The sequence below is a fragment of the Schistocerca serialis genome, chromosome 2 (genome assembly GCF_023864345.2).
Source record: "Schistocerca serialis cubense isolate TAMUIC-IGC-003099 chromosome 2, iqSchSeri2.2, whole genome shotgun sequence".
Classification (NCBI taxonomy): Eukaryota; Metazoa; Arthropoda; class Insecta; order Orthoptera; family Acrididae; genus Schistocerca; species Schistocerca serialis.
Genome location: NC_064639.1, coordinates 317,533,755 through 317,559,720, shown reverse-complemented (window position 1 = coordinate 317,559,720; position 25,966 = coordinate 317,533,755). Strand labels below are relative to the sequence as shown.

General features: G+C 45.2%; 1 protein-coding gene across 1 annotated transcript in view; it reads left to right on the top strand.

Moving 5' to 3' along the window:
• The window catches only part of LOC126455948 (NALCN channel auxiliary factor 1), a 169,272-nt gene that overhangs the window by 10,117 nt on the left and 133,189 nt on the right, over nt 1–25,966 (top strand). The window contains exon 2 of the mRNA XM_050091704.1: nt 14,050–14,230. Coding sequence (XP_049947661.1) covers nt 14,050–14,230 — 181 coding nt within the window. The remainder of the gene's footprint in view (nt 1–14,049; nt 14,231–25,966) is intronic.

The window sequence follows — 25,966 nt, the reverse complement described above, 5'->3', positions numbered from 1 at the left end:
CCAGGTTCGTCGCTGAGTACACCATCGCAGGCGCTTCTGTCTGTGATGCAGCGTCAAGGGTAACCGCAGTCATGGTCTCCGAGCTGATACTCCATGTTGCTGCAAACGTCGTCGAACTGTTGGTGCAGATGGTTGTTGTCTTGCAAACGTCCCTGTTGACTCAGGGATCGAGACGTGGATGCACGATCCGTTACAGCCATGCGGATAAGATGCCTGTCATATCGACTGCTAATGATAGGAGTCCGTTGGGATCCACCACGGCGTACCGTATTACCCTCCTGAACCCATCGTTTCCATATTCTGCTAACAGTCATTGGATCTCGACCAACACGAGCAGCAATGTTGCGATACGATAAACCACAATCGCCATAGGCTACAATCCGACCTTTATCAAAGTCGGAAACGTGATGGTACGCATTTCTTCTCCTTACACGAGGCATTACATCAACTTTTCACCAGGCAACGCCGGTTAACTGCTGTTTGTCTATGAGAAACCGGTTGGAAACTTTCCTCATGTCAGCACGTTGTAGGTGTCGCCACCGGCGCCAACCTTGTGTGAATGCTCTGAAAAGCTAATCATTTGCATATCACAGCATCTTCTACCTGTCGGTTAAATTTCGCTTTTGTAGCACGTCATCTTCGTGGTGTAGCAATTTTAATGGCCAGTAATGTATTTCCAGTCAGTGATCGGTTCAGTTGGACCAGAGAACCAATCTATTCCATATAAGCACAGCCCACACTATTATGGAACCAATCCCAGCTTGCACAGTGGCATGTTGACAATTGGGGTTAATGACTTCGTAGGGTGTGTGCCACACTCGAGCCCTATCGTCAGATTTTACCAACTGAAATCGTGACACATCTGACCAGGACACGGATTTCCAGTGGCCTATGGTCCAACCGATATGGTCACGAGCCCAGGAAAGCCGCTGCAGGTGTTAGCAAAGGCACTCCCATAGGCTGTCTGCTGCCACAACCGATTAGCGCCAAATTTCGTCCCACCCACTTAACAGTTACGTTGGTCGCACGTTCCACATAGACTTCTGCGGTTATTGCACGCAGTTTTACGTGTCTGTTAGAATAGTCCATGGTGAGAGGTAATGCATGACTCGTGACAGTGTGAAACTCGGAATAGTGAATTCCCTCACGATTTTCGAAATGGAATGTCCCGTGTGACTAGCTCCAACTACCATCCCGCGTTCAGAGTCTATGAATTCCAGTCGTGAGGCCATAATTACGTCAGGAATATTTTCACAAGAGTCACCTGAGTACAAACGACAGCTCCGCCGATACAGTACCCTTTTATATCTTGTGTACGCGATACTACCGCCATCTGTATAGTGCGTGTCGCTCTCCCATGTCTTTTGTCACCTCAGAGCAGACTTGCTGGTGTGTTGCGGCTGGTGAGGTGCCGCCTAGCAGCCTTGGGGAGCGCAGCGGCGCAACGTTCGCCAGGGCGGGGTAATTACCCGGCCAGATAACCAGCCGGCGGTTGCGTTCCTCCGCCTGCTCGCTTCGCCTCGCCCCGTAATTGACTTGCACCTGAGCCCGCGCCGCGCCGCTAATCCTGTGGCCCGCCGCCGTCTCGCCGGGGCCGTCACGTGACAGGCTGCGACGGCAGGGACATCTGTGTGCCACTGATGAAACTGGGCTGCACAGAGGACAGCAGACAATATCGTACTTGGGGCGAGTTCTGGCGAATCCCTGCCATTAGAACATCAGTTGGAATACCAGTTGGTACCCTGCAGTGCGGAGGGGAATGGAGGAGGGAGAGGGGGGCGGACGAGAGACAAGGAAAGGATTTGATTTCAGTTACTATCTTCCATATGTCACCGTTATGTATTAATGTATATTCATTCTATCATCGTCGCTCAACATCTGTCAACTATTGATAACTCTCGTTTTTCCATGTTTCTGTAGCAAATGCTCCTGATGCAACACACGACTCATTTTTCGTTTTTGTCTGGTGTTAGTGGGTAAAGTGCGTTTCGTTCAAGTTTTTAGACCAGAATTGAATAGCGAAGCTCATATTTACAGCAATTCTCTTGGAAATACTGGGTAGAATAAAGTTAGGTTCAAACTCGCATTTACCACTGTAAAGCAGAAATTTCAGAATTGAAACCTTTTTTTTGGTTGTCAAGTTTTTATATATACTAAGATGGTATCTGTTCTTTCGGACATGTCCGAAAGAACAGACACCATCTTAGTATATACACTCCTGGAAATGGAAAAAAGAACACATTGACACCGGTGTGTCAGACCCACCATACTTGCTCCGGACACTGCGAGAGGGCTGTACAAGCAATGATCACACGCACGGCACAGCGGACACACCAGGAACCGCGGTGTTGGCCGTCGAATGGCGCTAGCTGCGCAGCATTTGTGCACCGCCGCCGTCAGTGTCAGCCAGTTTGCCGTGGCATACGGAGCTCCATCGCAGTCTTTAACACTGGTAGCATGCCGCGAGAGCGTGGACGTGAACCGTATGTGCAGTTGACGGACTTTGAGCGAGGGCGTATAGTGGGCATGCGGGAGGCCGGGTGGACGTACCGCCGAATTGCTCAACACGTGGGGCGTGAGGTCTCCACAGTACATCGATGTTGTCGCCAGTGGTCGGCGGAAGGTGCACGTGCCCGTCGACCTGGGACCGGACTGCAGCGACGCACGGATGCACGCCAAGACCGTAGGATCCTACGCAGTGCCGTAGGGGCCCGCACCGCCACTTCCCAGCAAATTAGGGACACTGTTGCTCCTGGGGTATCGGCGAGGACCATTCGCAACCGACTCCATGAAGCTGGGCTACGGTCCCGCACACCGTTAGGCCGTCTTCCGCTCACGCCCCAACATCGTGCAGCCCGCCTCCAGTGGTGTCGCGACAGGCGTGAATGGAGGGACGAATGGAGACGTGTCGTCTTCAGCGATGAGAGTCGCTTCTGCCTTGGTGCCAATGATGGTCGTATGCGTGTTTGGCGCCGTGCAGGTGAGCGCCACAATCAGGACTGCATACGACCGAGGCACACAGGGCCAACACCCGGCATCATGGTGTGGGGAGCGATCTCCTACACTGGCCGTACACCACTGGTGATCGTCGAGGGGACACTGAATAGTGCACGGTACATCCAAACCGTCATCGAACCCATCGTTCTACCATTCCTAGACCGGCAAGGGAACTTGCTGTTCCAACAGGACAATGCACGTCCGCATGTATCCCGTGCCACCCAACGTGCTCTAGAAGGTGTAAGTCAACTACCCTGGCCAGCAAGATCTCCGGATCTGTCCCCCATTGAGCATGTTTGGGACTGGATGAAGCGTCGTCTCACGCGGTCTGCACGTCCAGCACGAACGCTGGTCCAACTGAAGCGCCAGGTGGAAATGGCATGGCAAGCCGTTCCACAGGACTACATCCAGCATCTCTACGATCGTCTCCATGGGAGAATAGCAGCCTGCATTGCTGCGAAAGGTGGATATACACTGTACTAGTGCCGACATTGTGCATGCTCTGTTGCCTGTGTCTATGTGCCTGTGGTTCTGTCAGTGTGATCATGTGATGTATCTGACCCCAGGAATGTGTCAATAAAGTTTCCCCTTCCTGGGACAATGAATTCACGGTGTTCTTATTTCAATTTCCAGGAGTGTATATAGTTAAGGCTCACCTGCCACTTGACCATCTTCTTCGTCTGTGCAAATGCACAAACAGTATCGAACTCTTACGGGAATCGGCAACGCGCCACGAGTAATGAGTATAATGGGCGGGGCACTACGAATGTAGTGCGGGACAAAACGTTGAGAATGTGGGTTTCGAGGGAGGCGTGCCAGAGATAAATCCCTGCAGTCGGGCTATTCTCTGTGTCCTCGGGGGGTCAGATGGATGCCGGCACGGTAGCTCAGTGTGTTCGGTCAGAGGGTTAGCTGCCTTCTATAATAAAAAAACTGAGTTAATGGATCAAAAATGAACTTCAACGGATGTCTTACGACGTCCGCCCCGAGCAGATGCAACGAACAAAAGCGAACAAATAGAAAAAAAGAGGGTTAGCTGCCCTCTGTAATAAAAAAAACTGAGTTAATCGATCAACAACGAACTTAAACGGATATCTTACGACGTCCGCCCCGAGCAGGTGCAACTAACAAAAGCGAACAAAATGAGATTTAACAAAAAAAAAAAAAAAAATGGATAGAGCGTCTCCCATGTAAGCAGGAGATCCCGGGTTCGAGTCCCGGTCGGGGCACACATTTTCATCTGTCCCCGTTGACGTATGTCAACGCCTGTAAGCAGCTAAGGGTGTTCATTTCATTGTAGTGTCAAGTTTTTGCTATGTTCCACCAGTTTGATAATATAATTTTCCATATTTTCTGGCACGAACGAACTGTACACTGCTTAACGAAACAAATGCAAATTTCGTAGTATAACGGATGAACTTAAAAACGAACGTACTTTTATGTTATTGTGAGAAAAATATTTACAGCTTGAGATTAACGATTTTTTGACGTTCAAACAGTAAAAAAATTGATTAGCTTTTAAAAATGAAATTATATTCATATTTAGAAATCATTACAAAAGAATACATTTAATTGTTTTGGCCACTGAATGCCAAGGTCAGTTTTCCTTTGAAATAAATAATTTTCTCGTTGATGGGTTAACATGGAGACCAGCGGCTTTAATCTTCATATACTGCTTTGTATCAAATTCTTACAACAAGAGCTGAAACGAGAGAAATGAATTAGTCACTTCTAGTTGCAGAGAAACTGCGTAGTATTGAAAATGGCCGAAGATGGGACTGAATTGTGATGTTAATAACACTAAAAAGTTTTATTGTCTACTGCAATCAAAGGAAAATAGCCACTTGATTGTGAGCTAATTAAAGCATCTTCGCGTGTGGTCGTGGGAACGTCCAAATGCGATAATTGCTTTCTGCCATTCTTTTATGTGCACGTAAATCCATCTTACTGTGCTGATTCCATACAATTGATTGGGAAATGCATAGTTTTACTGGCATGACTTAGTGATGCACGGTCACACGAGTGCCTGGTGCCATTGCTACATCACCTACAGCGATCCAAGGCCACTGGTGAGTTCTTTTGTTGAGTGACATACATTTGTGCCCAACACTCAACGACGACATGATGTGTTACTGCCAAGTAACATAGCTCGACGAAACTTGTATCACACGTAGAGAGAGCGCTACAGCATAGTACAGAAGGAAACTGGAAGAAATACGCAATTAGACGAACGGAAATGATTTATTCAAAGGCAATAACCACACTGAAGTCACCGCGGTTTATCATGGTCCCCTGGGTATTACAAAAGGCGGGACATGGTTCTTAATAAGGTGCGTGACCATCAGGGACAGCAATGCGTGCTGTGCAACATTCCCCATGCTAGCCATGAGCTTGGTAAGGAGTTCCATTCATCCGTCACGGTGTCTGACCGTTGGTGCATTTGGGCGGGTTACAATAAATCGTAAATCCATCATGGAAATGGAAATGAGCGTTTGGCGTCATTGGACGGGAGGCCCCTTACAGGGCAGGTCGTATTACATCGACGCCACATTGGGCGACCTGCGCGCCGGATGGGGGTGAAATGATGATGATGAAAACAATACAACACCAACTCCCTGAGCTGAGAAAATCTCCGACCCAGCCGGGAATCGATCCCGGGCCCATTAGCACGGCAGTCCGTCTTGCTGACCATTCAGCTATCAGGGTGGACATAAATCCATCATAAAAATATGAAATGATGGACAGCGGCCTGTCGGCCTGTTGTAGAAATATATATCATCAGCCGTTATTTTTTAACTCCTCAGTAGCGTCATCTTGAGGCCCCAATACATCGAACATCTGAACTGTTCCAGTCGTACATACGCATAATACGAGAACCACTGCAGTAAATGGGTTCCGTAAAAGTCTTTAGAACAGTGTGTGCTCTCTACAGGTGCGACAGCAACTTATTTTGCTGTTACGTGTTTGTAGAGCACACACTGGTCGAAAGACTTCTACGGAATTCATTTACTGTAGAGGTATTATCCAAGTCTAAGACAGAAATACTCCGGACGTTCGACGTAATGGTCCCTGAAGAAGACTCTAATCAGGCATTGCGACTAGTAGCCTAAGTAAAGTGTTCAAAAATAACGGCTAGTGGTATATATTTCCAGAACAGTCCTGCAGTACACCTCCCACATGTGAACGATTGGATTTAAATCGGGGGACGCTGACCATTTCAGCAAGGGACAGCAATGCGTGCTCTGCAACATTTCCCATGCTAGCCATGAGCTTGGTAAGGAGTTCCATTCATCCGTCACAGCATCTGACCGTTGGTGCATTTGGACGGGTTGCAATAAATCGTAAATCCATCATGGAAATGGAAATAAGCGTTTGGCGTCATTGGACGGGAGGCCAATTTCAGTTGAGCTCTAGTTTGAAGTTGGTCCCTTCTTGACTGTTGCACAGTGTGCTGGTCATCTGCTGCTGTAGTTGACAGTGTTCGACCAGCTCCTCTCCTTCGGAACACTCGCCATGTACGTGAAACTATGCTGTGAGCAATACCAAACCCCGGAGACTACATTCGCCACACTTCGTCCTTTTTCCATTTTGATAATAATTCTTCTCCGTGTGGAGTCATCCATATATTATGCAAATTCAGGGTGGAGATGGCGGAAAAGAAACGAAAGGGAATGAACTAACGATATCAGCTGCAGTGGGTTTTATGGGGACTCAACGGTGACGAGTGAAAATGTATGCCAGACCGGTACTGAGACCCTGGATCTCCTGGTTATCAGGCGACTGTATTAATACTGTGCTACCCGGACACAGACTTTATTGCAGATGCACGTACTGTCACGGTACGCCTCCCAACCGACTCACATTCCCATCTATGGCTACCTATCCTCAGTCCCCGTCCATGTCCTCCTTGCGGTAATTTTAGAATCCTGTCAGAGGCCGAACGTTGATGTGCATCGGCATTGAAGGTTGTGGATTCATTGCCCATCGAGGCGAATCAGTTACGTGAATGCTTTTTGTCTGTACTTTCGGACACATCCGAAAGAGCAGACAACACGCCTCACATATCACCCAAATGTTTCCTCCGGGTCTAGCTGTAATGAAAAATTGTCCATGTGCTTGTAGGACTTAATTATGTGTGTAGACAGTTCACCCGTTGCGAGAATCGAGAATCTCGACGATTTTTGCCTTTTATGGCACTAATACCTGCTAGTTATCGGTCCCAGGGATTCTAAGACTATGAAGAATGTTTTAGTTTCAAGTCTGAAGTCGGATAACAAATTACAAAAGAAATATATTGTCGTGTTATATAATTACAAATTAACGATTGCTGATTTTTTTCCTTTCCTTGTACTATCGAACCTTTCTTGTTGCCAAGTTTCCTGAGTCTACGTCAGGGGGAAGTATCCACAAATTTTTAATGAGTGAGTTCGTGAGTGTGAAAATATGTGACAAATGGGCATATTTGATTTCATTGTCTTAGTAGTTTCACTTTTTTTATATCTCAAAGGGTCAGTAGACCGCAGTATGTGACACCAACTTCAACGTGATACGTCTATCCATTCACGAGAAGAAAGGGTCTTAATAGACGGATGAACAGACAGACAGTCTAATAACAAATGATAATTTTTTACACTTGTTTTGTAAATAAAATCACCTTTTTTTCCTGCAACTTAATTTATTTTTCTCAGACGCGTTTCGCCTTTTTCTTGCTCTTCGGTATCTTCAGTCGGATCTAAAACGATACAGTTTTGCTATTATTATATCATCAAACAGTTCACATCGCGTTTTTTATGTAAATAAGTTATTACTTACAGTTTGCTGTGGCCACGCAAACAAACTTGTTATAATTTTTTCGTGTGATGCAACTGCAAACTAAGAATTTTCACATTTTTTTCCTTTGGTTGTAGTGTGGAACCTTGCTTCTCGGCAAATTTCATTGTTTTAGAGTAACGGGACGTGCCCAATGCTTTTTGTAAATGGTTTTGTGAGTAGCATAGTATGAGACACAAATGGCCCTCTCTTTTGATTGCACTAAGTTATAAGTTAACGTTTACTATGCCGCCAAAGGACCATAGACCTCAGTACGTGACTTGATGCGTCTACACGTCAAGATAAAATAGATTCTGAAAAGTCGGACGGACGGGGAGAAAGACAGATGGACAACAAAGTGATCCTACACGGTTTCGGTTTTCTGGACTGAGGTACGGAAACCTACTAAAAGCACCATAATGTACCGTTACTGAATTTCCCGTTAGTTGAAATGGCTAACGTTGCGAAGCCAGTCCATTTGGCTGTGCAGTCACGCTGACCTCACACCGTGTGCCGTCTAACTTTCTCTGCGCAGCCGGCCGGAGTGGCCGTGCGGTTCTAGGCGCTACAGTCTGGGGCCGAATGACCGCTACGGTCGCAGGTTCGAATCCTGCCACGGGCATGGACGTGTGTGATGTCCTTAGGTTAGTTAGGTTTAATTAGTTCCAAGCTCAAGGCGACTGACGACCTCGGAAGTTAAGTCGCATAGTGCTCACAAGGGAACCTCCCCATCGCACCCCCCTCAGATTTAGTTATAAGTTGGCACAGTGGATAGGCCTTGAAAAACTGAACACAGATCAATCGAGAAAACAGGAAGAAGTTGTGTGGAACTATGTAAAAAATTAGTAAAATATACAAACTGAGTAGGCAACATCAAGGACGGTGGGAGTCTAGGAGCGCCGTGGTCCTGTGGTAAGCGAGAGCAGCTACGGAACGAGAGGTCCTAGGTTCAAGTCTTCCCTCGAGTGAAAAGTTTAATTTTTTATTTTCAGTTTATGTGACAAACTCTTATGTTTTCATCACTTTTTTGCGAGTGATTATCACATCCACAAGAAAACCTAAATGGGGCAAGGTAGAAGAATATTTTTACCCATGTACAAGTTAGGTGGGTCGACAATATATTCCTGTCATGTGACGCACATGCCGTCACCAGTGTCGTATAGAATATATCAGACGTGTTTTCCTGTGGAGGAATCGGTTGACCTATGACCTTGCGATCAAATGTTTTCGGTTCCCATTGGAGAGGCACGTCCTTTCGTCTACTAATCGCACGGTTTTGCGGTGCGGTCGCAAAACACAGACACTAAACTTATTGCAGTGAACAGAGACGTCAATGAACGAACGGACAGATCATAACTTTGCGAAAATAAAGAAAGTAAAATTTTTGGTCGAGGGAAGACTTCAACCAAGAATCCCTCGTTCCGCAGCTACTCACGCTAACCACGGGACCACGGCGCTCCTGAGCTCATATTTTCCTCAATGTTGCTTATCTTGCGCATGGACTACTCAGTTTGTATATTTTACTAATTTTTTTCATAGTTCCACACAACTTCTTCCTGTTTTCTCGATTGATCTGTGTTCAGTTTTTCAAGGCCTATCCACTGTGCCAACTTATAACTAAATCTGAGGGGGGTGCGATGGGGAGGTTCCCTTGTCAGAGCCATTTGAACCATTTTTCTCTGCGCAACAGTCAGATCACTAGCGACGTGCCCCCACACTTTCATTCCTTTCCACAGAGTTGTTAATAGGTTTTCTTTATCTATCTCGTCATTAAGTTTTGCAGAGCAATGTACATCGAAGATCCTAAGAAACTTGCACACCCGCCCAATATCGTGCAGGGCCCCTGCAAGCACACATTAATGCCGCTACGCGACGTGGCACGGAATCGACTAATGTCTGAAGTAATAAGAATTATATTATTCCCTTCAGCTGCTGACGGGCGTTGGTATATATCAAGGGGGACAGATGAATATGTGTGCCCCGACCGGGACTCGAACCCGAGATCTGCTGCTTACATGGCAGACGCTCTATCCATCTGAGCCACCGAGGGCACAGAGAATAGTGCGACTGCAGGGACTATCTCGCGCACTCCTCCCGCGAGACCCACATTCTCACCTTGTATGTCCACACGCTACATTTGTAGTGTCCCACTAAGAATGTAGTGTGTGGACATACAAGGTGAGAACACTCATTACACGTGGAAGACCCGTAGGAGTCATGGCCGGTATTGCTAGAATTATATAGTTATATGGACATGTCCGAAAGAACAGACATCATATCCATATAAGTATAATGTCTGTAGCAGTGCTGGAGAGATTAGACACCATAAATCCCACTGAACTGTTCATAATCGGTAAGACTACGAGGGGGTGGACGTCTCTTCTGAACAGCACGTTGCAAAGCATCCCAGATATGCTCAATAACATTTGTGTCGGGAGTTTGGTGGCTGGTGGAAGTGTTTAAACTAAGAAGATTGTTCCTGGAGCCACTCTATAGCAATTCTGGACATGTGGGGTGTTACATTGTCCTGCTGGAAGAGCCCAAGCCCGTCGGAATGCTCAGTGGACATGAATGGATTTAGGTGACCAGACAGGATGCTTACGTACGTGTCACCTGTCAGAGTCGCATCTAAACGTATCAGGGGTCCCATATTACTCCAATTGCACACGCACCACACCATTACAGAGCCTCCACCAGCCCGAACAGTACCCTGCTGACATGTAGGGCACATGGGTTCATGAGGTTGTCTCCATAACCGTACGCGCCCATCCGCTCGATACAATTGGAAACGAGACTCGTCTACCAGGCATCATGTTTCCAGTCATCAAGAGTACAACGTCAGTGTTGGCGGACCCAGGTCAGGGGTAAAGCTTTGTATCGTGCAGTGATCAAGGGTACACGAGTGGGCCTTCGGCTCCGAAAGCCATATCGATGACGTTTCGTTGAATAGTTCGCACGCTGACACTTGTTGATGGCCCAGCATTGAAATCTGTAGGAATTTGAGGAAGGGTTGCTCTTCTGTCACGCTGAACGATTCTCTTCGGTGTTCGTTGGTCCCCTTCTTGCAGGATCTTTTTCCAGCCTGTAATATTAGTAATTTTCGCCTCACAAACATTAATATACGCCCAATAGTAAACGCCTGATGGCCTAAAGTTGTCGAACAATTGTAAAGTAAAAGAAATGAACCATCGCATAGCAGCGATAGAATCTATTATTCTTTATCTTTGCCGTTCTTGCGTGGTGCCTGTGAATCTCTATGTACATGTATCGATTAATGATATAAAAAAGAATTCTGTTGTTTTACTGTTTATATTCCATGAAAGGCGTGTAAACAACAACGACTCTGTACTATTGTAATTATTTCCATCTGATTTTTCGATAAACTTGTGTAATTGATGTTCTGATTTCATTTCGTTTTGTTCCATGCCATTATGTTAAGAAAACTGTAAATAAGTTTCAATGTGAATATTAATGTTTATGTCAAATGTCAAGCAATATTGTAATAGAATTCAAATGTAACAAATGTTGAAACTGTTGTAAGATGTTTAAAATTGTTACTGTGCATCTGGTCCATACGTAGGCAATGTGTTAGGATATGTAGAATGCAAAACCTCGGGTGAATACCCGGTCTGTCAGAGAGCGGTAAAAGCTGAATGGCAGGCGAGCGCGGGAAAATGCGCAACGGGCTCAGTAATAGTTGGAGTTTGGCACTGGTTTGAGCAACACCTTCTGGAGCGAGGAGGCTCTCCTGGAAGACATAGCTTCACTGAGCCTCGGGTATGCCGTTCCAACGCCCACACAGCATGGCAAAATTCCATAGGCACTAAATGGAAAAGTATTGCGACGCTAAGAAGAATTAAAGTGCCAATACGACAAGAGCCATAGCTGTGGTTGTATGTGTGCTCTGTGCCTCGCCATCTCGCCGCCCGCCAGCCGCCGCATCGATACTAGCAGGTTGAAACTTTTAGTACTGTATTCGTATGGATCGGAGAGTGAACTGTGTTTTTTTGGTGCAATAATAACCTAAATTTTACCAGAACTTTTCCATCATTTAGTTATCCTCACAACTAACCTAGGCAGGGCCCTTTCCAAACATTGTGCAATCCGAGTGTCCCGAAATAAAAATTAAAAATTGTGTTAATAATAATTATTTGCAGAACTAGCAATATTAGAATGGGGTTTAAAGAAATGTTTTGTTAATGAACCAGTAAATGAATAGCGAAGGTTTAACGAAGTCGAAAGATAACTTTAGTATTGATATAGTAATGAAGTTTATTATTTCGAGACAGATTTAAAGGCATTTAAATGAGCAGCAAATAAGATAAAAAGAATAGTAACTTATACACTGGAAATCGTGAATGAATAATAAATTCAGTAATCATTTTTCTAAATACAGTGATCATACAGTTTCAGGGCCCCCCCCCCCCCCCCCATTCAATTGAATTCTGAAGTGTCCTAAATTGGTTTGACCAGCAAAAGTTAAAGTCAATATAAAAGTCAACATTTATCAGTGTTTTATCTTTAACAAAATTGACATTTTGTGTCTGGTATGAAAGTACAATTTCTAGGGTAAGCTATGCCCGATTTTAATCAGATTAAAAGACAGTATAAAGTTTTGTAGTAAACATTATAGTGTAGTGTTATGTATTCATGGTTTTCCATATCAGTGCAGAACGTGAAACTATGAGTTCAATAGATTTTCTGGTTCTAAAATTCTACTATATTATGCAGTGTTACAACTTGTTGTTTTGCATGAATATATACCAACTTGTACAGGAAAGAAACTCAGTTAATGCCTAATTAGGCTGGCGACCGTATTATTATCACATTGGTAGTATCTTCTGGTTTGTTTTTGTTCCATTCTGACTTGTAATTGCATTTAGAACTTGCTTGACGGATTATTGTTATCACAGTATGGATGTAAGTCTGATTTGCCACCATTCAGGTACGCGCGGTCGATATCTATGCGAAAATCCTTTCTCATAAGGTGAATCCCGCTCACTTACAATAGCACAGGCCTTAACGAGTACGGTATTTTATATTTTATGTGAAAATATTGAGTGAAAATGCTAATTGTTATTTTTCCAATCAGAAAACATGTAATTTCTTGTAACTGATTACGAACAGACAGCATCAAGAGGACATTTTTGACTGATATGTATAAAGTATTTATCCACAATGGTGATCTATTGTAATTTAATATGAAAAGGTACGTAGCATTAAAAAAAGGTGTGTTAAAGATAAGTGTGCTTATTTTAGTTAATTAACCTTGATGGTTTCCATCTCCTTATTTACTTCAATGATAATTATTTTGTGTTAGTTCATCACCAGTAATTACGATCACGCTGATGGGCCGAACGCAGCATGAGGCAGAAGGAACATTGTCGTTTTCCTATTATTTCTGAACCAACTTTTTTTTGATTTTGTAGTGTTGCATTTCTTTTAAAGTCTGTAAATCTTCTGGTCCCGGGTCCGGGTATGACGACATCGCGACTATAAAAATGCATAGAAATGATAATTTTTCTTCCGAACGATCTCAAATATACCAATATGCTGCTCTTATTCAGGTATTTAATGCTCAACGTATGTTATTATAATAGTGTAATCAATCTCTGATTCTGTTGCCAAATGGCCCACCAAAATATTCACTTTTTCCACAATTTAAAAAAAAAACATTTATTTTTCTTTGCGCCCCCCAAGAGCAACGCTACAAGCCGCACTGATGTCGGAGATTTGATGTTTTACCGGATTCCTGACATTCACGGTACACTCGTGAAATGGTCGTGCGGGAAAACCCCCACTTCATTTCTACCTCGGAGACGCTGTGTCCCATCGCTCGTGCGCCAACTATAACACCACGTTAGAACTCACTTGAATCTTGATAACCTACCATTGTACTAGCTCCAGTAACCGGACTGCGCCAGACACTTGTTGTGTTATACAGGCGTTGCCGACCGCAGCGCCGTATTCTGCCTTTTTACATATATCCGTATCTGAATACGCAAGCCTATACCAGTTTCTTTTGCGCTTCAGCGTATTTCGTGCGGTGAGTTCACGTCTCCTCCATGTTGCTGTAACACTACTGTGTTGCCTCTCTGATCAGATCTTCAGTTGTCATCGCCGGGTAGTACCAGAGAGTTCCATGCTCGTGCTACCTCCAGCTGGAAAGCGACGCTGGTGCAAGCAGCTGATGTCGACAGGACTGCCCGTGCAGGAGAGTGAGTCGTGGTGGTGGTGTTGCAGGAGGCGTACCGGCAGTGGGTGTGCGCGACGCTGGTGCCGGCGTTCGTGGGCGGGCGGCGCGTGCGGCCGTGCCGGGCCGTGTGCCAGCGCGTCGAGCAGCGCTGCCCCTTCTTCCTGCCGGGCGACCGCGCGCCCAACCTGCCCACGCAGTACGCCGGCGAGCCCACCTTCCTGTGCCTCGGTACGCATTACACTCAGACTGCCTAATCAGTTTTGGTTGCATGGTAATGTATTTTTAAATTTACTGATATCTTGTCTGTGTGGTAATATGAAACGCCAACGGCCTTGCCGCAGTGGAACACCGGCTTCCGTCAGATCACCGAAGTTAAGCGCTGTCGGGCTGGGCTAGCACTTTTACGGGTGACCATCCGGTCTGCCGAGCGCTGTTTCTAAGCGTGGTGCACTCAGTCCTTGTGAGGCAAACTGAGGAGCTACTTGAATTAGAAGTAGCGGCTCGGTCTCGTAAACTGGCATACGGCCGGGAGAGCGATGTGCTGACCGCGTGCCCCCTCCCTATCCGCATCCAGTGACGCCTGTGGATGACACGGCGGCCGGTCGGTGCCGTTGGGCCTTCATGACCTGTTCGGGAGGAATTTAGTTTTTTTTTTTTTAGGTACCATGATACTCCACTCGTCATTAGAGAAACAGTTAAGCTCGTATTTAAGTTCGTAAGTGATCTCGTAATTCTTGAAAACTGATCAGCAATGCAAAAATCAATCGGAAATGCAACATTAAACTGTATACTGCAACACTCATGGCGACAGTACAGTCTATTCTGTTAAATTTAAGAAAACTATCCTGTTAGCAATGATACAAACACTCTTAATGCGAAAGAAATATGAAATAGAAATAACTACCAAAACTGCCCTGTCTGTAAAATATGTCGCAATCGAAATGTGGTGATGCTATCTCCAAACTATTATTGTTGCTGCTATACTAGTTCAAAAATAAAACTTCAAACTACTAACAATGCGATGTGCAATGCATGCTTTAAACTATAGACACATCAACAATAATGTGTGCGAATAAATCTCATTCCTGCAATAATCATTGTAAATTAAAGTTCTCTTACTGAGAAACTCGGGAAAGCAAAACTATATACGTGAAACTTGAAATACAGAGACGGATGCTGGTTGATAGAAAAATAATAAAGTAACCGTATTAAAAAAACTATACATCACTAGGACAAAATATTTTAACATTTGAAAAATTAAAAATTCACTTTGCATTAAGTGGAAAGACCTGGACAAATTTTCTTTGCTCTCTCAAAAACACGCCGGCCGGGCTGGCCGAGCGGTTCTCGGCACTACAGTCTGGAGCCGCGCGACCGCTACGGTCGCAGGTTCGAATCCTGCCTCGGGCATGGATGTGTGTGATGTCCTTAGGTTAGTTAGTTTTAAGTAGTTCTACGTTCTAGGGGACTCATGACCTCAGAAGTTAAGTCCCATAGTACTCAGAGCCATTTGAACCATTTTCTCACAAACACGTATGCTATCCATCTTTGAAGAAAACTCAGTATATCACATACTGTCACGTTATCATAAAAATCTCCAGTTCTAAATTCATGACCAAACTAATTACTACGCTTGGCTGTCTCGGAAAATGCGCTATTACAGCATCTTTTCAAGTCTTCTGAATCATTTTACAAAATAACTCTTCATAAATGAAAAATAATGTAAGAAAATTATTACCAGCGCCTAGCACTGCCTAAACACATCTTGCTCCATCACAAGATACAATTCTAGTGCTCCTCTCTCTGTCTCTTCAAGAATTCACTCCACTCACAAGCAAAGGTTCTACTAACAGTCTCTCGCAGAGCAGTTCCTTGGCAGAGATGTTACCCGCTATTACTCAGATGTTATTGAACCTTTACTTTTTCCCTGACATCCAAAATATTAACAAAATTACAATGTTCTATGTAAAAAAACCTTACAACACACACTTACTTGCTGTACACACACACAACACTCCTGTGGCACTGTTGACAGAGACACCTCGAAGGCTGTAGAGCGGTGTAGCGCCTGGAGGGAAAAGTGTATGTGGTGTTACACCCTGCTTGCCCGCAGTTCCTGCTAACAAGTGGAACCCACGGAAGATGATGCTATACCGCGTGACTTTGTAAGCATCTACTTCGAATTTATTTTCAGGCGTGAATAAAGTAGTCACTTTGAACACTGATTGAAAGAAGCTAACCATGGGGAAGTAGGCGGCCAGGAAGGGCAGTACCACAATCATTAATAATGGAAAGTGCCCGTTTTTGACTCCTTAATTGCGATATATTCTCCAGTCAAAATTTATATTTTAAAACAAGGGAAAACGAATACCAACCACTGAAATACGGAGGAAGGAGTGCTCTAGTCTTCAGTATTAAGTTCATAGTTCAATAATTTACTATCAAGAGCTGCTGCTGAAATTTCGTTATTGAACAACCAGTTTCATTCCATATTTCATCATCAGGTTCATAAAAGCATTTACAATACTATACTAAGCTATTTAAAACCAACGAATTTGTCGCTGTTGTCGTATGCTAACATAAATTACATCGTCAGTCAGAAAAAGCACCAGGCAGAGTTAAGTCATGCTTCGTCGACGAGTCAGCATTAATGCCACTAACGGAGCCATTCTACGTGCAAATACAGAATACAGAATATGTATGACGCCCCCGTTCCCAGGAGTTAATGCTTGCTTTTTACATAGCATGAATGAGTGAGCTGTGTTTTTATTGTCTGTCGCCATTAATTTTATGACGCCTAATGTGATATTGTAAATATTTTTGAGAACCTGTTGATAATCTGAGGATGAGTCTGGTTGTACAATAAAGAAATTTTATCATCAGCTCCTGGCGGTAAATGATGTTCAGAAATACCAACTTCTGAAATTCACAAGTTATTAAGCATGCAATTAAAATAAAACTTGGAGATATGTAATCACTGAAGCTCCATAAGCTTCAGAAGAGCGAGGGACAGACAGAAATGTTAGTAAAGAGGAGCAATAGTGGAACTGACGGTGCGTTACCTAGTCTTTAGGCCGTAGCACCACTTGGTGTCGTCCCGACTGCGGCTGGCATTTGTCCACAAGATCCTGTGCGATGCACACGAACGCTACGTCTTCTCTGCTCTAGCACTCCAACAAAAGGCTGGCTGAGAGACCCTGCTGGGAGCTACCCCCTGCATTTAAGAACCAGGCCCCATCATGAGAACGATATACTGTCCACAAAAAACTGAGTCTCTATTACCAACGAGCTCTGAGGGTACTTCCCATATCTGTAAGGTATCCATTAATTGGTAGTTCTAAGCGCCAACTACCTCCCAGGAATATATACCTAGACACTTTGTGTCCTTCTTCAAAGCAAGGAGCTTTTCTAACGATCACCACAATCTTGGTTACCAAAAATAATTTGAAAGATGCTGCCTTAAAATTAATCTGCTCTAAAAATACTCCTTTGTAGGCAAATAATGTTTACTAATTTCCATCTGACTCTAGTCTCTGGGACACACAGAAAATAGGAAGGCACATTCATTTAAATTATAGCTTAATTGCTAAGAAAACAAATTTTCTGCCCGCTTCCTTCACCCGCGCTCTCGCCGCACATCTCAGTCGCCAGACCGCTTCATCCTTTGCCCCCAACGTCAGCGCGTATCGAGCCTGCGACAGCTGACTGGTAGCGCTCGAGACGAGGCTGATGCGGCGACAGGACGAGTCTGAGGTGAAATCCCGCTCCTAAGACGTTTTCCGCCCGCGACCCAATACGTTCTGTCTATGACGTCGGTATTTACTGTTTGAAACGTTATCAAGTTACTAATGCAGTATAATACACTCCTGGAAATCGAAATAAGAACACCGTGAATTCATTGTTCCTGGAAGGGGAAACTTTATTGACACATTCCTGGGGTCAGATACATCACATGATCACACTGACAGAACCACAGGCACATAGACACAGGCAACAGAGCATGCACAATGTCGGCACTAGTACAGTGTATATCCACCTTTCGCAGCAATGCAGGCTGCTATTCTCCCATGGAGACGATCGTAGAGATGCTGGATGTAGTCCTGTGGAACGGCTTGCCATGCCATTTCCACCTGGCGCCTCAGTTGGACCAGCGTTCGTGCTGGACGTGCAGACCGCGTGAGACGACGCTTCATCCAGTCCCAAACATGCTCAATGGGGGACGGATCCGGAGATCTTGCTGGCCAGGGTAGTTGACTTACACCTTCTAGAGCACGTTGGGTGGCACGGGATACATGCGGACATGCATTGTCCTGTTGGAACAGCAAGTTCCCTTGCCGGTCTAGGAATGGTAGAACGATGGGTTCGATGACGGTTTGGATGTACCGTGCACTATTCAGTGTCCCCTCGACGATCACCAGTGGTGTACGGCCAGTGTAGGAGATCGCTCCCCACACCATGATGCCGGGTGTTGGCCCTGTGTGCCTCGGTCGTATGCAGTCCTGATTGTGGCGCTCACCTGCACGGCGCCAAACACGCATACGACCATCATTGGCACCAAGGCAGAAGCGACTCTCATCGCTGAAGACGACACGTCTCCATTCGTCCCTCCATTCACGCCTGTCGCGACACCACTGGAGGCGGGCTGCACGATGTTGGGGCGTGAGCGGAAGACGGCCTAACGGTGTGCGGGACCGTAGCCCAGCTTCATGGAGACGGTTGCGAATGGTCCTCGCCGATACCCCAGGAGCAACAGTGTCCCTAATTTGCTGGGAAGTGGCGGTGCGGTCCCCTACGGCACTGCGTAGTATCCTATGGTCTTGGCGTGCATCCGTGCGTCGCTGCGGTCCAGTCCCAGGTCGACGGGCACGTGCACCTTCCGCCGACCACTGGCGACAACATCGATGTACTGTGGAGACCTCACGCCCCACGTGTTGAGCAATTCGGCGGTACGTCCACCCGGCCTCCCGCATGCCCACTATACGCCCTCGCTCAAAGTCCGTCAACTGCACATACGGTTCACGTCCACGCTGTCGCGGCATGCTACCAGTGTTAAAGACTGCGATGGAGCTCCGTATGCCACGGCAAACTGGCTGACACTGACGGCGGCGGTGCACAAATGCTGCGCAGCTAGCGCCATTCGACGGCCAACTCCGCGGTTCCTGGTGTGTCCGCTGTGCCGTGCGTGTGATCATTGCTTGTACAGCCCTCTCGCAGTATCCGGAGCAAGTATGGTGGGTCTGACACACCGGTGTCAATGTGTTCTTTTTTCCATTTCCAGGAGTGTAGTTTACCATTACTTGAAACTGCCTCTGGACATACTGGGGAAATGGTCATTTTATCCGTTTTCCGTCGTTCCTTAGTTGCTTTAAAATTCATGGAGGCGTATTCCGTCTTCGACACTAAATGAGAGGCACACTTTTTGCCATGCGCAGCTAGCTCCTTTTGTTTGCGAAGCATTTGCAGTGGTCTGTAATAGATATTTGTTTACGTAGATAATAAATGCGTTATATAGTAATGACAAATATGTTACCCTGCTACGTTTCTCTTACCTTTCTGTTGCTTTTCAGGTTAGAAACAACTTTTGGAGTACAAATTTCGTGGCATTAAATTATCATTTCTGATGCTGTTAATCCATGTGTGTTGTCCTGGAGACGTATTTAGTCGGTGCGCATACTTCAGGTGGCCTATTTTCGGCGTTTTTTCGACCACATCTGTTTCAGCACTTCACCTCCACTTATCGGTAACATGTGTGTTTACAGTGTGGATGTTGTCGACTATCGTTGTGTGTTTGTCCTTCGTCTTTTGGTTGTGTTGAGGTGTCTATATGTAGTTTGATATTTGTTCAAAAATGGTTCAAATGGCTCTGAGCACTATGGGACTCAACTGCTGAGGTCATTAGTCCCCTAGAACTTAGAACTAGTTAAACCTAACTAACCTAAGGACATCACAAACATCGATGCCCGAGGCAGGATTCGAACCTGCGACCGTAGCGGTCTTGCGGTTCCAGCCTGCAGCGCCTTTAACTGCACGGCCACTTCGGCCGGCGATATTTGTTCATTTGTTGTCTATTTGAGTATATGCGATATGCGATATCTGTGAATGTGTGTGTGTGTGTGATAGAGAGAGAATAGAGAGAGAGAGAGAGAGACAGAGAGAGATTAAAACACACACACACACACAAACCCCTTCCACATCACACGTAACAAATGAGCAAATATCAAACTACACATAGACACCACAACGCAAACAAAGGACAGGGGACAAACACGACAACAGGCGACAACGTCCACACTGTAAACACACACGCTCAGCACAGAGCGAAAAGTGGAAGTGAAGTAGTTGTGGGTTGGCAGAAGAGCCAACACCGGTTTACTAGAGGAAGCCGAAAGGCACGCGTTTTAGCTCACGCAGGCTGCCGTGAGGTCTGGAACAAGACAAGGAAATTAGAATTTAGAAAAACGGAGACGTAGCTGGTGGAATACTTAACTTTAATCCATAAATGGTGAACGTCGCTCTTGACGGTACAGTATTCATAATATCAATAGTAACTGAACATGGCGCCTTGCTAGGTGGTAGCAAATGACGTAGCTGAAGGCTATGCTAACTATCGTCTCGACAAATGAGAGCGTATTTTGTCAGTGAACCATCGCTAGCAAAGTCGGTTGCACAACTGGGGCGAGTGCTAGGAAGTCTCTCTAGACCTGCCGTGTGGCGGCGCTCGGTCTGCAATCACTGATAGTGGCGACACGCGGGTCCGACGTATACTAACGGACCGCGGCCGATTTAAAGGCTACCACCTAGCAAGTGTGGTGTCTGGCGGTGACACCACAGAAGTGTTGGAATAAATGTGGCCGAAAAAAAATCCGAAAATTGACTACCTGGAGTATGCTCACCGACTAAATACATGTCCAGGACGACAGATATGGATTAACAACATCAGAAATTATGGGTAACACCAAATGATACTATCACGTCATGAAACTTTTGGTGGAAATTTGTTCTAACCTGAAAAGCAAGATTACAAAAAGGGAAACGTAATGGAGCAATGTATTTGTAACTACCATACGGGTGTAAGTGCAGATATATCTACTGGTGACTGATGACAGTGTACTGAAGAACAGTACCTCAGCAATTACATCATCTGCAAACTAATAATTATAGCTATTACAAGTCGAATGTTTTTTAGGTTGGGTGTACCTTCAAGTAGATGTGACAAGAGCAAGCCATTAGTGCTTATTTTCCCCTGGGCAGCAGGTCAGATAATGCGCTGTGAACACGTGGACAGAAAACGGTTAATCTGCACCAAAAGGCGAATTCCACTTAGTGGTGCATTGCAGCCATGCGGAAAACATCAGGTCGTAAAGTTTGTAATAGATTTTTGGGAAGACTTTTTGACACAGAGAAAAAACAAGTGACGCATTGATGTTTGTACATATTCACTCTTCATAACCCGTTTATTATATTCGTAAATAAACATGTATTACAAATGAAAGAAGGGAAAAACGTATGGCAACAAACAAGGTGAGATTTAAAACTTTACCATCGTACAGATTGTTCCAAAAAATTTTGAGCGAACTTTCGGACGTCTGCGACTTGCTGCCACGATATTTCGGCGCAGAGTCTTCTGGTCATCTTCGGGTGAGTACTGGCAGGAAAGGCACTGAGCTCACGTATTTAAGACCCCGCCGGCACATGAGTGCCGTTGCGCATGCGCTGTTTGTCTGAAGGTCTGTGTGCTGCGTCAGGTGCCCTCCGTGGTGAAAGTTTTTTCATCGATATTAGATTGATTGCCTTCGCAGGGCAAACGGCGCCGGCTACGCAGAGCGCAGAGCACCAAGTTTTCCTATGACGGGATTCTAGGCAGAATTTAAATGGAAACCGCCGTCTCGATGATTAGGGACTCAGACAATCGTATTTCCACTAATTAATTGATGATTGAGCTCCAGAAGTTTGGCATAAGGGCCATAACTTTCGTTTGGTAATATTTCATCAAGTGACCAGTGGAGATTTGTCTGCTTGGAGCAGGCGAAAATGCCGCTGATGTTCTACGATGAGTTCCTGCACTGTGCGCGTCGTTAGTCCTGCATACCATTTGCCGCATTCACATGAAATTCTGTGATCATCTGGATTGCGCAGTGCTATCTTTAACACATCCAAATAGTGCCGGGATTTTAGAAGGGGGACGAAAAACTGCTTTAACTTTATGCTATGTTAATATTCGGCTTATTTTGGCTGCAATATTTCCAGTATATGGTAAATAACGAGGCGTTTTGAAGGCCTCATCCTCTTGTCTGTCTTGTCGTTTGTACGTCTGTACTGCTCTCTGTACTTGCTGGGACGAATATCCATCGCTTTTGAACACAGTTTGCAGATAGTCCAGTTCCGTTTGCAGATCGTCGACATCCGATATGGTATGATTTCGGTGGATTAAGGTCTTTAGAACGCCCATCGTTTGTGCCGGATGGCGGCAACTAGTAGTCTGCAGATACAGGTCTGTATGAGTGGGCTTTCGAAACACTGACTGCCCAAATGTGCCATCGCTCTTCCGCCGCACCAAGACGTCTAAAAACGGCAAGCAACCACCTATAGCGAATTTTATGTTTTCATGTACAGAGTTAAGATGTCGCAGAAAATCTCGGAAAGTGTCCAGTCCATGAGGCCAAACTATAAAGGTGCCGTCAACATATCCACCATGAGGCGCGCGACGCAGCGCACAGGCATGCAGACAAACAGCGCATTCTGAGCACCGATGGACAGACCACGCACGTGCCGGCGGGGTCTTAAATACGTAAGCTTAGTGCCTTTTCTGTCGCTATTCACCTGAAGATGGCCAGAAGAGTCTGTGTTGAAATATTGTGGCAGCAAGTTGCAGGCGCCGACAGTTCACCTGAAATTTTATAGAACAATCTGTACGATGGGAAAGTTTTAAAGCCCACATCAAGCAACTCTACAGAGAGGAATTGATGCAGTGTATTCATAGATTCGGTAAGTTACTGAGCTCACCAATATTTTTATTAAGTTTCAGAGACAAGGGAATTATTCCAAAGCGTGCCAAAATTGTGCATTTTATTAATACCACCACCGCAAGTAACATCAAATTCAAGCGGAAGGATTCATTTTAGTCGGCGTGATTTGGATTCTGTGTCCAAAGGTATGTAATATTTGCATTTAGACGTGGCAACAAGACTATCGTCTTTGGACTGCGTCGGTGGTGTGACATGGACAGATAGAGATGGTGTGACATGGACAGATAGAGATGGTATGACATGGACAGATAGAGATGGTGTGACATGGACAGATAGAGAAAGGGAAGATACACATGGGGTGAGGAGGAGATGGGCAGAGACTTGAGGGTGGTGGTGGGGGGAGAGGTAGACAGAGGGAGGGGAGAAATGAGCAGAGAAAGGAAAGAGCGAGAGATGGACAGAGACAGGGGGAGGAAGAGAAGACTGGAGAGGTGGAGGAGGAGATGGTCAAAGAGAGAAGGAAGCGGAAATGGATAGAGAAAGTGGAGGAAATGGAAAGCGAAGGGAGAAAGAAGGGGTTAGACAAAGAAAGGAAACAGGAGCAGATGGACAGAGAGAGGTGGGAAGACGACATAGAGGAGAGAGGAGGAGATTAACTGTGCAAGGGGGTAGGGAGTGGGGGGAAGCGATGGACATTGAATTGCTACAGCTAGACAGAGTGAGGGGGACGAAGAGGAGATTGAATTAGATAGAAGAAGTCGACATAAAAGTTTTCTTTATATGGTATAATGTAAAAAACTACTGCTGCCGGAGAAACACCAATGTTTCGGCCACGATTGCAGCGGCCTTCGTCTGGGTTTATCTGGCTAGATAGAAGAAGGAGGAGATGGTCAGAAGGAGAAGGAGCAGATGTACAAAAGGGGGAGGAACCCATGGACTAAGAGTTGGGTACGGGAGGATGAGAAAAGAGTGGGCAGGACACCCACCCACCCACCCACCACACACACACACACACACACACACACACACACACACACACACACACACACACACATACACACAAACACACACACAATGATGAACCATAATTCCCAAAATTCCCGTACTCGAACGCCACAGCGCAATGCCTTGCATGTCGGCTGTACCATAAACGTGTGTAATGCATATTTTTGGTGGAGAACGTACGTCAAAGAAAGGCATTTCAGAAACACTATAATCACATATAGGCCTACAACAAGTATTTACATTCAGTGCTGTGTAGATGTGTTGCACAGTTGGTACAGCGGGTATAAATCTGCGGTAGAATAATTAGATTCCGAGTATGGTTGTAATATTTTCTAATTTCGGATTGCGTGATATGATATCTGGCTTCTTAAGCGTCATACGGCAATTACAGCAGGTCTTGTGCAGCTGCTGCTTGCGTTTCAGCCCGATAAAGGCCAAAGTGCGAAGCATATGCAGCTGAGACACTGTGCCGCACCGATGATGGCCCAGACCATCCGAAAAAGGTGTTTATATGTATCAACAGTAATGCTGAATCACTTAAGATGTCTGATTAGACGTTAGAGAGAACATGAAAGCCATAGTCTTATCAGATGAAATAAATATGGTTTTTGTATTTTCAGCACAATAATGGCAGCTCTGTACCTGCCAATAAATGTTTTAAGAGGTCGTCAGCACTTTGGTTTGGTGTGCCCTGCAACAAACTGACCTCCTGCGCCAACCTCTTCATCTCAAAGTAGCGCTGGCACCTAGCGTCCTCAAACATTTGTTGGATATATTCCAGTATCTGTCTTCTCGTACAGTTTTTACCGTGTAATGCTCCCTCAACTGCACTGGAGTTCCTGCTTGTTGCCTTACCAAATGTCTTGTCAATGTGCAAGTGAAACTCTAGCTAAAATTACTAAGAAAATAGAGCATCAGCTCAATCTCCACTCCCAAAATCCTGTCATATGATTAGCTTCATTTACACTGCATTAAAGGAAGCATAGAAACAGGAGTGGAGTCACTTGTTGTTAAATTTCCGTTGTCCTCATAAATTCGGCGTGCGACAATGGACGTAACGTTCGTCCATCAATTTTTTCTTTTTTCAGTTGACTGTCAACAGCATCGATATACTGGGAGAAATGTATGATAAACTGTGCTGTCCTAAAACATGTTTATTCGCTACTGACTATCTTCATAACAGATTTTTTGTCACTGTGAAGATGGTCCATGATCGAAACCGGTAATGAATAAATGTATTGTAAGACAGTACAGTGTGTTATGATGCAATTCTCCAAGTTTGTACATCATTTGAAAATAGGACAACCCAGAAGAGATTGTAGAAATTGAGACCAGTCGAGAGCGCCTACGGCTTATAACTCTTTCAATCTTTCACATTGATGATTACTAAGTAGAACACTGTATCTTGATGGAGGTTTGAAGACGTAAACCATACTTAAACTTTTAAATGCAGTCGCCAGCTGTCTGCACAGTCTTAGACTATGGGAGAGTGTTGTAAAATGGATGAGTGGTGGAGAAGATGCGTGAAGCATCGCCGTACAGCCTGGTTGTGTATTTCACACCGTATTAGCTTGCGCTGATAAAACATTTGCGAGCTCAGTATGACGTTGCCAAAATTCTGTTTATCGCCAGTCACAGGTGAGGATCCACAAGCCAATGATCAGAGCAAGAGGCTCGATCAAGCTAGGGAAGGTCAGGGGAAAAGCTGCTGTAACAATAAACCGGACTCATCATAAATCATTGGCTGTAACGCATTAATCAATGGAGAGTGCTTATCATGCTCCACCACTGAATCTTCATGAGCGAAAGATTTGAGGTGTATTCCTAATGAGGACTACCGATTTTTTTTTTCAATTGTCAGCAAGCCTGTCAATTCAATTTGTACATGCAACTCTGGAATAACGCTGTATGAGATACTGAGCGTAGCCGAAACATGCGCTATGTCATCAATTACCCAGATCTCTTTTGCTGAGTTCCATAGCAGAACAAAAGA